The 13,976-nt window shown below is 50.3% G+C and overlaps 1 protein-coding gene across 1 annotated transcript in view; it reads left to right on the plus strand.

Moving 5' to 3' along the window:
• BCAS3 (BCAS3 microtubule associated cell migration factor) overlaps positions 1-13,976 on the plus strand; it is a 589,753-nt gene that overhangs the window by 559,506 nt on the left and 16,271 nt on the right. Inside the window, exon 26 of the mRNA XM_055579668.1 lies at positions 6,410-6,583. Coding sequence (XP_055435643.1) covers positions 6,410-6,583 — 174 coding nt within the window. The remainder of the gene's footprint in view (positions 1-6,409; positions 6,584-13,976) is intronic.

Genomic DNA, 13,976 nt, shown 5'->3' on the forward strand with positions numbered 1-13,976 from the left:
CAGCCTAGGTGTTTCTGTGCTTTGTTGGTACCTTTCCCTTCTCTTCCTAAGTTCACTTCTGAACTGGAGAAGTAGAGCCTTTAGAAATGACTTAACTCCCAAATCTGAGCCTCACAGCCAAATGGATGACTGTGGAACACAGGTAGCACCCGGCCACAAGTTTGGTGAACATTCGATAATCTGAGTCCACAAGATTGCTCTGTACTCCGTCAGTGGATGTGGGTTACAGCTAGCTTGGGAAGTGACCTGGAGGATTGAGAGGGACAGGTGGGGTCCTCCTCTGCCCTCAGCCTCCCTTCCCCATGTCTGTTAGCCACCGCATAGCGCATGCTGACATAGTGAAACATGCCCGCGGCCACACCTAATAGCCAGGAAGCTAATATCCACACCCCATGCTTATGTGAGAGCACCTGTCATGTAGAGAAAGCACCAGTCTGGAGCTCAGCTTGGAGAGCAGGCTGGGAGACCCTCCAATGGCTGGTCTCATCATGCCTGGGATCATCTCTGAGTTATCATGGATGTCATGATCATCACGCGCTCTCATCCCGAGGGCTTGTGCCTTGAAGAGCATTGTTTAATGACAAGTTTACTCTTGGTACCAGGCCTCCCCGGTGGCTGGAAATCAGATCAGCAGGCTCTCATGAAAGTCCAAAGCGGAGGCTGAGCCACAGTCTCCTAAATAGCGAGGGTGTGATTAGACAGTATCAGCTCCGAGGACACCCCAGCCCCCCCCTGCTGCCTCACCCACTGGTCTTCCCTGCCCCTCGACAGTGGTGCTCGGAAGAGCACGTGTGCCCCCAGCCTCCCCAGGACCTTGCTGGCCCACCAGCTGTCATTGGCAGGCCTTTAATGGGCGTGTGAAACCCAAGAACCTGACCTGTTTCTCCTCTGGGGAGACAGTATAACACAGGATGCCCAGTTGGGATGAAGGATTCAGGTAGCTCACCTGTACGAGCCTGACTCTCTGTTATCATCCAAGGCAGATTGTTTTGGTTCTTCCAGTTCCCAGAATCTGGGCTTTAAAATAAGTGCACAGAAGACAGTAGGAATTGATATTGCAGCATTTTCTGCTCACTTGCTTAGCTTTTTCCTTCCCCTAATTTTAGCTTCTTTTTCTGCCCACCTCCATCTCTCCCCTCACCATGCTGGCCCTAGAGGTATTATCTCTGGGGCAATACGCCCAAAGGGTATATTGACTCCAGAGCGACTGTCAAATTTCTCAGATGGTTGTAATCAGTCAATAAACATGTTCTGAGCAAGCGCAATACACGAAGCCCAGTGTTTATTACAGACTTGTGGCTTCTGGAGGAATCCATGCCCTCAAGCAGCTTCTAAACTAGGTTGAAAAACAGATCGTGTGAATCGTGTCAGGCAGCGTGGGAAAGACGCCATGAAACCGAGTTCATTAACCTGGGAATCTGAGGATGGGCTCCAGGGGCATCTGTCAGTACCCCAGAATGGCCTGTATCATTTCCTGTTTGCCAACACACACACTTGGGGGGGTGGTAAGTTTATTGCTTTCACCAGCTTTACCCTAACAGGTAAAGAACTTTGTAGACAATCAAACTTCGTGGAAGAGCGCTCCTGATTTCAATTATCATTATAACAAGATTTCATTGCACCAGTGGGACTTAAACTGAATCTTAGAAATATTCCAGGAAGAGTAGGGTGGGAGGTGGGCCTGATGGAAGGGGCTCCCAGGAAGTATCAGGGAAGACTGTCACTCCCAGGACCAGTGACCTTCAGTTGTCTCACTCTCAGTCTCAGTAAAATGCAGATCTGTGAAATGGTGATCACAGCTGCTTCCCCAAGCCTTGTGGGCCTTTTTTTTGGGGCGGGGGGGGGAGGCTCGCTTTGTATCCCCACTCCTCAGCACAGTGCTTGACTCATATCACAGTGGACACTAATCCATATTTAATGAATGTGTGAGTTCACCAAAATAATCAACGTGAGAGGGCTTGGTAAACAGCAGAGGGTTGCTTCAGCTAAAGATCTGAGTTGCTAAGTACGTGTATTTTGTGCTTTGCAAGCAGCCTGCGCTAAGTGTCTTCTCCCCCTTGAAACTGACCCTTCCCCCCTGTAATGGGGCTCGAAGGGCCAGCCCATCTGATGGAGTGTCTGTGGGCTGGCCAGATGAATGATGGCAGTGTCGACCACGCTGACAAGATATGCAGTTGCTTAAGAGCCCAGAGGTGACCTCACTCTCCCCAGGGCTTGGCCTCTCACCCCAGCGCCTGCTGATGCACGAACACACCTGCAGCCCTTCTCTCGCTCCAGGACGAGGAGACCTTGTGAGCTCCTTTGCTGCCCTCATCTGCACTGGAGGGGTGGAAGGATGGGCAGGAAGGGGCATTGCTGAGCCTCTCTGGGACTCCTCCTCACCCTCTAAGCAGGACCACTAAGTACATCCTCTCCGTGGCCTCTCAGGACAGTAGAAATGACTGGGTGCTCCTTTGCTGAACACTTGCTTGGGAAGGGGATCCCTGGTGGCTCAGCTGGTAAAGAATCTGCCTGCAGTATGGGAGACCTGGGTTGGGAAGATCCTTTGGAGAAGGAAATGGCTACCCACTCCAGTATTCTTGCCTGAAAAATTCCATGGACAGAGGCGCCTGGAGGGCTACAGTCCATGGGGTCGCAAAGAGTCAGACACGGCTGAGTGACTGATACTTCACTTCCCTTTTGTATCCCCAGCCTCCCACCCGCTGCTTCCTCACAGCGCCCCTGCTGAGAGAGAGCAGACTGGATCTCCTGTCAATTTTTCTTTTCTCCTGTGTGCCGTCCAACAGACAGGATGGCTCCTCAGCATAATCGTTATTTGTTTGTTGTTCAGTCACTCAGTCGTGTCTGATTCTTTGTGACCCACCCCATGGACTGCAGCACATCAGGCCTCCCTGACCTTCACCACCTCCCAGAATTTGCTCAAACTCATGTCCATTGAGTCGATGATGCCATCCAACCATCTCATCCTCTGTCATCCCCTTCTCCTCCTGCCCTCAATCTTTCCCAGCATCAGGGTCTTTTCCAGTGAGTCGGCTCTTCCCATCAGGTGGCCAAAGTATTGGAGCTTCAGCTTCAGCATCAGTCCTCCCAATGAATATTCAGGGTCAATTTCCTTTAGGATTGACTGGTTTGATCTCCTTGCAGTCCAAGGGACTCTCAGGAGTCTTCTCCAACACCACAGTTTGAAGGAATCAATTCTTTGGTGCTCAGCCTTCTTTATGGTCCAACACTCACATCTGTACATGACTACTGGGAAAACCATAGCTTTGACTAGATGGACCTTTGTCAGCAAAGTGATGTCTCTACTTTTTAATACACTGTCTAGGTTTGTTATAGCTTTAATCATGATACTCCAAGAAACTTGGGCAGGTTGGGAATGGGAAGCATGTTTAAAAGGCCATGGTTGAAGGTGACAGGAGTTCCCAGAACAAGTTAAGAAAGACAGGGGTGATTTCTCCCTAGAACAGTTCTCCAGGGCAGATGCAGCTGATAGAATGAGCTAGCTAAGGACTAGCAGCCTGTGTTCCAGATCTGTCACTCAGAGACCCTGAGCCTCCCTGAATCTCTCTGCGCTTTCAGCTCCTCTTCCATATGCTGGAGTGGTACCTGTCCTGCCTCTCAGGATCGTCGTGGTAGTCACCATCTATGATGATGCTTCACATGGTACAGACTTGTTATTAACATACACACGCACACCCCTTATGTGCAGAGAACTCACCATATGCCATTTATCTAACACACCCTGCAACACCCCTGTGAGACTGTATTGGTTTTCCACTTTTATGGATGAGGAGTCAGAGGCCCAGAAAGATAATCGGCTTGCCCAGAGCCAGTACACACACAGCTCCTCTGTGTTGGAGCCTATATTTCTGCTTCAATTCTCCACTGTAACACTAACTCCTGATCTTTCTCTCCTGTATCCTGTCACTTTGTCCCTTAAAATATTACAGACTCCACTGGCCTTTACCCTCTGTCACGGCCTCTGTCCTGCACAGTTTTTGCTATAACATCTTGCTGCTTTGTTTTGTTGTCTTCTTGATTTGGCTTCTGATATTCCTCCCGGTCCTGCTCTCAGTTTACCTGCCCTGACTTCCAAACACGGTCCATACAAACCTTAACTGAGCACCTTTCTCAAGGCAGGCACTGTACTCTTGCAAAGTGAGAAAAGGAGCGATGATTCTCTTTCCTTTCCCTGGCTCTGGGACATCTCTCTCCATTAAAAAAAAGAAAAAGAAGAAGAAGGTGCTGCCTCAGCCCTGAGTGCACAGGGCAGAGGAGTGTGCCCGTGTGTTATTATTAATCTCCTCTTCTGTAAATTACTAGGCACAGACGTCCCAGGCAGACCCTTCAGAGAAACAGTGGTGCTATAGCTCTTGATCTTGTCAACTAAGAGTGGGGCAGTGCTGGAGGAGAGCTGGCAGGAACCTCCCTTAATCTCTCCCCTCCTTTGACACAGGGCAAAGTGTTATTAGCTCCACTTCAGAAATGGAAAAGGGACATGCACGGACCTGCCTCTCCCCACTTAGTGAGTGGACAGTGGAATCGCCGGTCCACTGGGTGTCATCAGTCCTTGCGTGTCCTTGGGGACTGGGCACCTTTGAGTCGTGGTTGATGCTGATACTGAAGGTGGCCTCCAGGGCAAGATGAGCACAGCCCAGGCCTCTTGGGGGGCTGACACTCTGAGCATTCCAGCCCCACTGCCTACTGCCTGGCTCCCCAGGCCCATCACCTGACCCTGCCAAATGGGGAGAGGATGTGGTGCGGGGCAGGTCCCTGTTCCCAGGTGCCACCCAGCAAGCTGATCCCCAGCAACCCCCGCCCCAGGTGGGCCTCTTCCTGGGGAGATGCATTTATAGACGCTGCCCATTCCTCCGGCACCAGGAATCCACCCTCTAACTAGGCAAGAGATAAATCAAAGCCAAACTTGGCTGATGACATTCAGGAGCCAGGAGTGACCCCAGCCACACATAGAAATCCCAGCGGACTGGCCAAGGGCCTTTGTCTGGTCAGGAGAGCCCAGGATTATCTGGCCCTCTTTGCTGATGTATGGAGTCACCCGCTGTTGGAGTGTTTACGAATGGTTATCACCTCGATGCTTGGGCTGTTATCAGAGGCAGGGCCGCCTGCTGGGGCTGGGGCTCGCACCCTCTCTATTACCACCTGTCATTGGCAGAGAGTGTGCGCTGACGCTGCCCAGTCCAGACTGCCGAGGGAAGATAGTTTCTGACGGCTGATCAAAGAAGAGAAGCAAGGCCCGATAAAAAGAGTGTGTGTTGGTGTACTTTTAGCTTGGGGAAACATTGGCATTTGCATTTTTTCCCCATCTTCCTGGTGCTGGCAGGAACCAAGCCCAATAAATGTGGTGGATTCATTACCTAATCACTGGGGAAAGGGTATGTGCTTAAAGTAACAGAGCATGACTGTAATCTTCCAAGAGAGAGCGGCTGAAATAAGCTTCACAGAAGACTTGCTGTATAATAAAGTTGAATCATTTAAAGGTAGCCTTTGAAGTGATCTTGCATGTAAAGTCTAAGCTTGGCGTTCAGCAGAGCACCGTGTACTCTTTGGAACTGGGGTGCAGCTTCCGATGGAGGAAAGGTCTTTGTAGAAGATGCTGTCCCCCAGCCCTCCTCCTGCCGCCCCCTCAGATGGTGCCCCGGTGATGCGCATGTCCTGGGGAAGTCTGTGCAATGGAGGAGAATGAGGTGTAGACCGAACAGTCAGGGCATCCAAGTACTTGAACCAAACTGGCCCACAAACCTGCTGTTGGATCTTGGGACATAACTTTTCTGAGCTTCAAATGTAAGACAAGGACATTTGGTACAGGTTAGAGGCTATAGTGGCTTTGAAAGCATTTTTTTTTTTTTAATGTGAACTCAGTAAGCCCTTTTAAAAATGAAGCTTTAGGGGAAGCCCTGTTGCATTAACAGAGTCAAGTAGGGTAGTTTTGCTTGAACCTGGGCAAGAATTCCGCTGCCCTTGACCTCCAGCCTGAAGTAGTCCCTGAAGACTTCAGGGGAACCCTGTAGGTCCTCTGAAAACAGTTCAAGGAATTCCCTGGCCGTTCAGTGGTTAGGACTCTTTTTTATGTTTTCACTGCTGAGGGCCCAGGTTCGATCCCTAGTCAGGGAATAAAGGTCTTACAGGCCACTCAATAGGAAAAACAAAAAGAAAACAGTTCAAAAACTACTAACCCCACATCGTGGAGATCTCCATGCCCTGAGCTGGTGGCATGAGCCATCTCGTTCTGCCCCGTGCATCCATGTTTCATGGTGTTCCTTCCTCCGGCCTCGGGAAGGGCTGAAACAGGCCCCAGGAGGGGACGGGGAGGTGGCGGTGGGCCAGCGGGGAGAACAACCTGCCCTCTCTGCAAGGTGACTCAGGTCGGATGTCCCCGTGTCTGCTGCAGGTACCTTCGACCGGAGCGTGACCCTGCTGGAGGTGTGCGGGAGCTGGCCAGAGGGCTTTGGGCTGCGGCACATGGCCTCCATGGAACACACCGAGGAGGGCCTGCGGGAGCGGCTGGCCGACGCCATGGCTGAGTCCCCGAGCCGGGACGTGGTGGGACCCGGAACAGGTAAAGGTGGGCTCGCACTCCTAGCCTGACTTGGTCGTGAGCGGCGCCTGTGGGTGTGGAGCTTCTCTGCTGGGAGAGGGTGCGTGTGTTTGTCTTAACCCACCGAGTTTCTCTAGTTAACACTCTGGTTGCCATCCATTCTGGAAGCTTCTGGTATTGGGAAACCCAGTGCAGAGGGGAGTTCCCATGGAACCGACCCCTGCTCCATGGACTGCTGCCTTCAGACTTGCTGTGGTTCCGCCACTGTGCTGTACAGGCGGTGCCCTGAAGGACCACCTTCTCCAGGGAAAGGGACCGCCTTGCCCACTAAGGTTTCAGCAGCCCTTGGGCAACGAACGCTGAGGCAGTGCACCTTCCTCTGCCCTGCTGCAGGCTTTATAGATTGGCGAGTGTCAGTGGGTCCTGCAAGCCCCGAGGGGCAAGGATGAAGCAGGCAGGCTTGGTGTGACCACCGCCCCACCCCTGCCAGACAGCTCTTTCTTATGCTGCCTTTGGCCTTGGTACTGTTGTCTGCCACTGAGTCCAGCAGTTGGGGGCTAGGGCAGTTTCTTGCATCCTTAGATGATTGGGTGAGCCCTGCCCCAGGCAAGCAGCTATAAGCACACACACACACACATATGCACTTAGGAAAGCCATAACCCTTCCATCTCTACAGAATTACAATCCAGCCTGCCTCTCCTTTTTTCGAAAGCTCCTCCTAGACATCTGTGTTGTGAGTGAGGGCTCTAGCTCAGTGTTTATGTCCGAGGAGGACCACCCGATAGGCATCTTCTCGGTGTTCTGAGCTCACCAGGGGATGGAGCACAGATCCTCAGATCCTGGCTGCAGGTCTTCCTGCTCTTGCCCGCCTGACTCCTCTCAAGCCTGTTGTCTTTTACCATGAACCGCTCATCCCCACTCCATGCGCCTGCTTGGAGAGAGGATCCCAGGGAGGAGAAACGGACACACCTGGACAGGAAGCAGGACCAGCAAGACTTAGAGTCAAAGCATTTTTGGCAGAACTCAGAATGCCTGATACTATCACGCAGTCCTGATTCCCTGTGGAACCTCTAGGCCTTTTAGATCTTTGGGTTTAGCGGTTAAGTTTTCCCTCTCTTCTTTCCCATCCCATTCAGTTCCTCTGTTTCTGTCCTAAGAGGATAGAGACATATTATCCTCAACTCTATCTCCACAGCATTAGCTTCATGTCTGCCCATAGCGCTTGTGTGATAATTGGCAAATGAACAGAATAGCAAGAGAGGGAGTTGGCTAGAGATGGAGAGGTGCCTTATCCAGCCACGGGAGACCGCCGTCTCTGAGGACCAGCCCCGCCTCCCCCTGCTCCATGCCTCCTTCTTCCCTGGAAAGGAAGATGCAGGCCTTGGAAGCTGCAACCAACCGTGTTCTACCCTTGAATCCCCCACACACAGGCACACGACCTCTCAGCCCTCCTTGTAAAACCCTCCAACTTGTGAATGGCAGGTCATCACACCGTTGTTCTCCCACCTGGACCTGGAGATGAAGAGCAGAGCCATTATCAAGGGACTTGAACCCATGTGGCTTCCCTGGTGGCTCAGATGGTAAAGAATACGCCTACAATGCAGGAGACCTGGGTTTGATCCCTGGGTTGGGAAGATCCCCTGGAGGAGGGAATCACTACCCATTCCAATATTCTTGCCTGGAGAATCCCATGGGCAGAGGAGCCTGGCGGGCTACTGTCCATGGAATCGCAGAGTCATACACGACTGGGGGACTAACACTTACTAACCCCATTTTGCTCAGAAGCTGGCCAACAGGAAGAAAAGCTTTTCCCTTCATGAGCCTCACTTGCAGCCCAGCTTTCCCCTGTACCCCTGGGGCCCCGTCCAGCGCTGCTCACACCAGCAGGGCCAGTGTGACACATGCCCAGGAGCCGCTCTTCCAGGGCCAGAGCGGCTCAGAGTCGGCCCTCCTCCCGGCCGCCTTCCTACGAAGCCCCGAAGCCTGGCCGTATCATCCAGCGGACGGGAAGGCGTGCTTAGGCCGGGCTGGGGAACTTCTGCCTGGCACGGACCATTAGTAACCTGAGAGAACCTGGCAGCAGTTCATCTGCCGGACAGCTGAGGGATTCAGGAGTCTTTGTGGCCTTAAGCGGGTTCATGAAATTAAAAAAAGAGAGAGAGGGAGAGAGGAAATTAAAACTGCCTGACCCACAGGTCAGAAAATAGGAGACGCCCTTTGAGAGCTGAGGGATTTCATTTTCCTCCCCAAACTGTCACCAAATGGGATTCATTTGGTTTACTTTGACGTGTGTGTGTGTGTGTGTGTGTGTATGTGTGTGTGTGTGTGTTATATATATATATATATATATATATATATATATATATATATATATATATAAAACTCTGCCTTGGTTTTTTATTTTTCAAGATTTTTTATTTTTGATGTGGACCATTTTTTAAGTCCTTATTGAATTTGTTATAGCACTGCTTCTCTTCTGTGTTTTGGTATTTGGCCTTGAGATATGTGGGATCCCAGCTCCCTGACCAGGGATTGAACCCCTCACCCTCAGCATTAGAACGCGAAGTCTTAACCACTGGACCGCCGGGGAAGTCCCATCTCTGCCTTGATTTTAAAGGTCACTATGTAAAGCAGATATCGTGGAAGTTGACCTGTTCTCCTCTGCCTTTGTTGAGATTCAGTCTTCACATTTCACAACTCCAGATAAAGTATCAGCCAAGCAGTGCAGCCGTGGGTCCTAGAAAGGGCAGGCTGACACACCCACAGCAGAGTCGGCCTGCTGCCCGGGGATAGCCAGGGAAATACAGTGTGATGTGGGTGAGAATTTCCTGCAAGTCACCCTTTGCTCAAGGAGCCTCCTGGTCCCTGTCTCTTTCCACAACCTGCTTCTCTGGGTGGAAGATAGGGTGACCCAGGCGTCTACCTCTGTTGCTTACTCTGAGGTGGCAGAGATGATCAGTTCCTGTAATGCCTCCAGCAGGTTCTTTGTTGAGTGTACATCCAGGACAGGTGGCCTCTTTATCAAGGTGTGAATGGCACACGCTTTCATGACCCCTGACGCCGAAGTCTACTGTATCCATGTTTCACTGTTATACAGATTTAGCCAGTGATGTGCTAGTAAGTGTTTAACAGCCAGCTCTGCAAAGGGAAGCAAGAAAGTCCTGATTTATAGCATTTGGGCATTTCCATAGCATAGAAGCTCCCATTACAGCCAGTTTCAGGCTGTCAACACGATGTCAGTCATCTAGCAGAATTCCTGAAAGTGTACGAGTCAGCCAGCTCCAGCATTCCACTGGTAAGCTGCACCGTGGTGCCAACCAGCTCTCCCCCAAAGTAAAGCAAAGCCTTTCAAAACCTTACTCTTCCAAGAGTGCTATGTGAACCAGCAGCAACATCTCTATCCGGAAGCTGATTAGAAATGCAGACTCTCAGGCCCCACCGAACCCTGCTGACTCAGCACCTGCAGTTGGACAAGATCTCTGTGCATGGGGCTTCCGTGGTAGCTCAGACGGCGAAGTCTGCCTGGAATGCGGGAGACCCGGGTTTGTTCCCTGGTTGGGAAAGATCCCCTGGAGAAGGAAATGGCAACCCACTATGGTATTCTTGCCTGGAGAATCCCATGGACAGAGGAGCCTGGCAGGCTACAGTCCATGAAGTCACAAAGAGCCAGACACGACTGAGTGACTAACACTTTCACTTTCAGCATGCATATAAAAGTCGGAGAAGATCCATTTTAAAACATGGTTAACTCTGAGGCAGGTGTTGGCTCTGTCCTCCAGGTTGGCTGCTGACCAAGTAGTCTATGAATAATTAGATCACATGTGGGATTTGCAAGTCCAGCTCAAAAATAACTGACTAAATTGCTTTCTCTCTAACATCATCACATCTCCCCATTCAGCAAAGCAAAATTTAGGTCAGGCCAACTCTGCCTGTATACTCAGGTGGCTGAAGAAAAGTCGTGAATTGTTCAGATGGGTCGGTGTCCCTCTGCCAATGTGCGGTCTCTACTCCCCAGTGAGCCCAAGCAGTCTCTCTGCAGTTTTTCCCGATTCTCAGTTTGCACTCATCTTTCACAGGAGACACCAGTGCCTAGAACGGTGTCTGGCACATGGCAGATGTGCAGGAACTGCTGGGTGAATGGGATCCTGCACTTAACCTGGATGTTAGCAGCTTTGCTGTAGCCCCTGCTTTACTGCCGTGGCTTCCAGCCTGTTTTCTTTCCCTTGGAGAGTCTCCATGTCGCTGGTCCTCTGAGAGTTTGTATTTTATTATTTTCCCCATGTTACTGCTGTTTATTGAGTATGAATTAGTCTGCTCTTTATTCAGTATGGTACCTGGGCTCCATCCATCCACCATCTTGAAATCGGTCTCTTTCCTTCTTGATGGACACTATTTCAGATTGCCTGTTCCCCTCAAATCTCTTACCCACCAGCTTGTCTCTCCCACTCAGAAGAGAGTGGTCAGCATTTGAGAAATCCCTTGGCCTCCTGCACCCAGACCCTGAAACCCCCTTTCCTCCTGTCCAGAGGAGGAGCAGCCCCTGCCCACAGCCTGCGCAACCACAACGCCCATCCTCCCCAGAGTCCCCCCTGAGTATCCATGTTGCCCCAGTGTTGGCCTGGGGAGCCAGGCCCGGTGATGTTGGAGTGAGCTCCCTGTGGTTCCTGCCTCCCCGCACACCCCTGGTTTCTTCTGCCTCCAGCTACTTCTCCATCCTTTCTCCCCTCCCTCCATCCATCCAGGGCCATCTCCTCCGCTTCCGTGGCCTCAGTTACTATCCATAAACCGATGGTTTCCAAAGCGCCTCCAGGTTGGCTTTCTCTCCTGATCTCCAAGCCCATCATCCAGTCCCCTACCCATGTTTCCATATATCCATACACTGGACTCCTCTGCCCTCAGCTTTGTCCTTCTCCTGGATTCACGGCCTATCGTGCACAAAGTCCTTTGTGACCAGCCACTGCCCTCTCTCCAGACTCCTGTCCCTGCTCTGGGCGAACCCCAGTCCCGCTGAACTCCCCGGAGGGTCCCTGAGCACACGTGCTCTCTCTGCCTGTAGGGCCTCTGCACATACTTCTCCTTCGGCCTGGAATGCTGTCTCCCGCGGCCCCCTCCTCTCTCCGTCACTCCCCCTCAAAATAACTTGACTAATTCCCGCTTAGCAGACATTCCTTTCAATATTGCCTTTTCTAGAAAAATAGGATTTTTTTTTTTCCATAAGCAAAACATTTACTTATTCCAGTCGTTTTGTGTCTGAGGGAAGATATAACCTGGGCTTCCCTGGTGGCTCAGCCATAAAGAATCCTCCTGCCAACGCAGGAGACATAAGAGATGCAAGATGTAAGAGTTCGATCTCTGGGTCTGGAAGATTCCCCTGGAGGAGGGTACGGCAACCCACTCCAGTATCCTCGCTTGGGAAATCCCATGGACAGAGGAGCCTGGCGGGCTGTCTAGTTCATGGGGTCACAAAGAGTCAAACACAACTTAGCAACTAAACAAAAATGGCAAAGATATAACACACAAAAATTTTCATAAACACCTAGATACATATTAATTTCATTGTCACTTTAGACGTTAACTCTTTCAATCACTATTTAGCTAAACCTTGTCTTTTTTTTTTTTTTGGCTTTCTCCCGCCTCCAATAGCAAATGCCCTTAGGCCTAATTCACAGGTCCTGATCAGCTGCTTGAAGTATTCCTGACACGTGTCTGTTGCAGGCTGCCTCCCCTGGCTGCTGTTGACTCTTGGGAGCTCACTAAGTCAGCAGTCACGGTCAAGAGTGACCATGTCTTCCCCATGACTGTGGCTTCCCATAGTCCTGGGAACACTGTTTCATTCTCCTGTTTGATCACAGCACTCTGGGTAGGAAAGCTGCAACTTTTTCTGTCTAGCGTCTTTTTCTTTAAAGTATTTTTTTAATTGAAATATAATTGATTATAATGTTGCTAGTTTCCAGTTACAGCAAAGTGATTCAGTTAGACATACATATATAGTTTTTTCAGATTCTTTTCCCATGTAGGTTATTACAAAATACTGAGTATAGTTTGGGATTAACATATACACACTGCTGCTGCTGCTGCTGCTAAGTCACTTCAGTCGCGTCCGACTCTGCGATCCCATAGACGGCAGCCCACCAGGCTCCCCTGTTCCTGGGATTCTCCAGGCAAGAACACTGGAGTGGGTTGCCATTTCCTTCTCCAGTGCATGAAAGGAAAAGTGAAAGTGAAGTTGCTCAGTCATGTCTGACTCTTAGCCACCCCATGGACTGCAGCCTACCAGGCTCCTTCCTCCATGGGATTTTCCAGGCGAGAGTACTGGAGTGGGTTGCCATTGCCTTCTCCTCATATACACACTGCTGCTGCTGCTGCTGCTGCTGCTGCTGCTGCTAAGTCACTTCAGTCGTGTCCGACTCTGTGTGACCGCATAGACGGCAGCCCACCAGGCTCCCCCGTCCCTGGGATTCTCCAGGCAAGAACACTGGAGTGGGTTGCCATTTCCTCCTCCAATGCATGAAAGTGAAAAGTGAAAGTGAAGTCACTCAGTCGTGTCCGACTCTCAGCGACCCCATGGACTGCAGCCCACCAGGCTCCTCCATCCATGGGATTTTCCAGGCAAGAGTACTGGATTGGGGTGCTGTTGCCTTCTCCTCATATACACACTACTATATATAAAATAACAAACAAGGACCTACTTTAACGCGTGGAACTGTGTCCAGCATCTCTTTAACTGACTCTTGTAGTCCAGAAGCAATTACTCTTGGGGATCACACTAGGGGCTCAATCTTTACCTCTTACCTTCCATACACTTACTTCCTTACTCAAATATACTTTCTCTCAAATATTTCTTAGTCAGAACTTTCAGAAAACAGTAGTATAGGCAAAGTACTCTAGGATTATTTTATTTCATTTTTTTAATGCAGTCTGGACCCGCTAAATTGATTTTACAACACATTGATGAATTGTAATCTAGTTTGGAAACCAATGCTCTAGTTTATTCTGCTAAATCCTCTGAGTTTTCCTGAATGTATATCAATTACTCAGCTGAAAAGGCTATGAGATTATTTTCAACTAAAGGTCTTCCAAAGATTTCTGTCAGAAATCTTTACCTTTACTCTTTGAAAAGGCGTAAGGTACTTTGAAAAGTACCTTTTTTCCTTCTTAACGTGGAAAGCACATTTTGAACAGTGTGAAGTTTTTAAATGATCACAGGAAGGGTTCAATAAGTGAATTAATAAATATCCACGGACAACCTATGTTTTGCAAAAGATGACTCAAAGTGCTGTGTGTGTGTGTGTGTGTGTGTGTGTGTGCGCGCGCGCGTGCGTGCACATGCACGCATGCTAATAGCTTTCATTTCAGAACTGAAGGAATTCAGCTCTCAACCAGTGTTAGTTATTGGTACTGGAGTTGACCAGCTAGGCAC

Source organism: Bubalus kerabau, chromosome 4 (genome assembly GCF_029407905.1).
Source record: "Bubalus kerabau isolate K-KA32 ecotype Philippines breed swamp buffalo chromosome 4, PCC_UOA_SB_1v2, whole genome shotgun sequence".
In the NCBI taxonomy this organism is placed as follows: domain Eukaryota; kingdom Metazoa; phylum Chordata; class Mammalia; order Artiodactyla; family Bovidae; genus Bubalus; species Bubalus kerabau.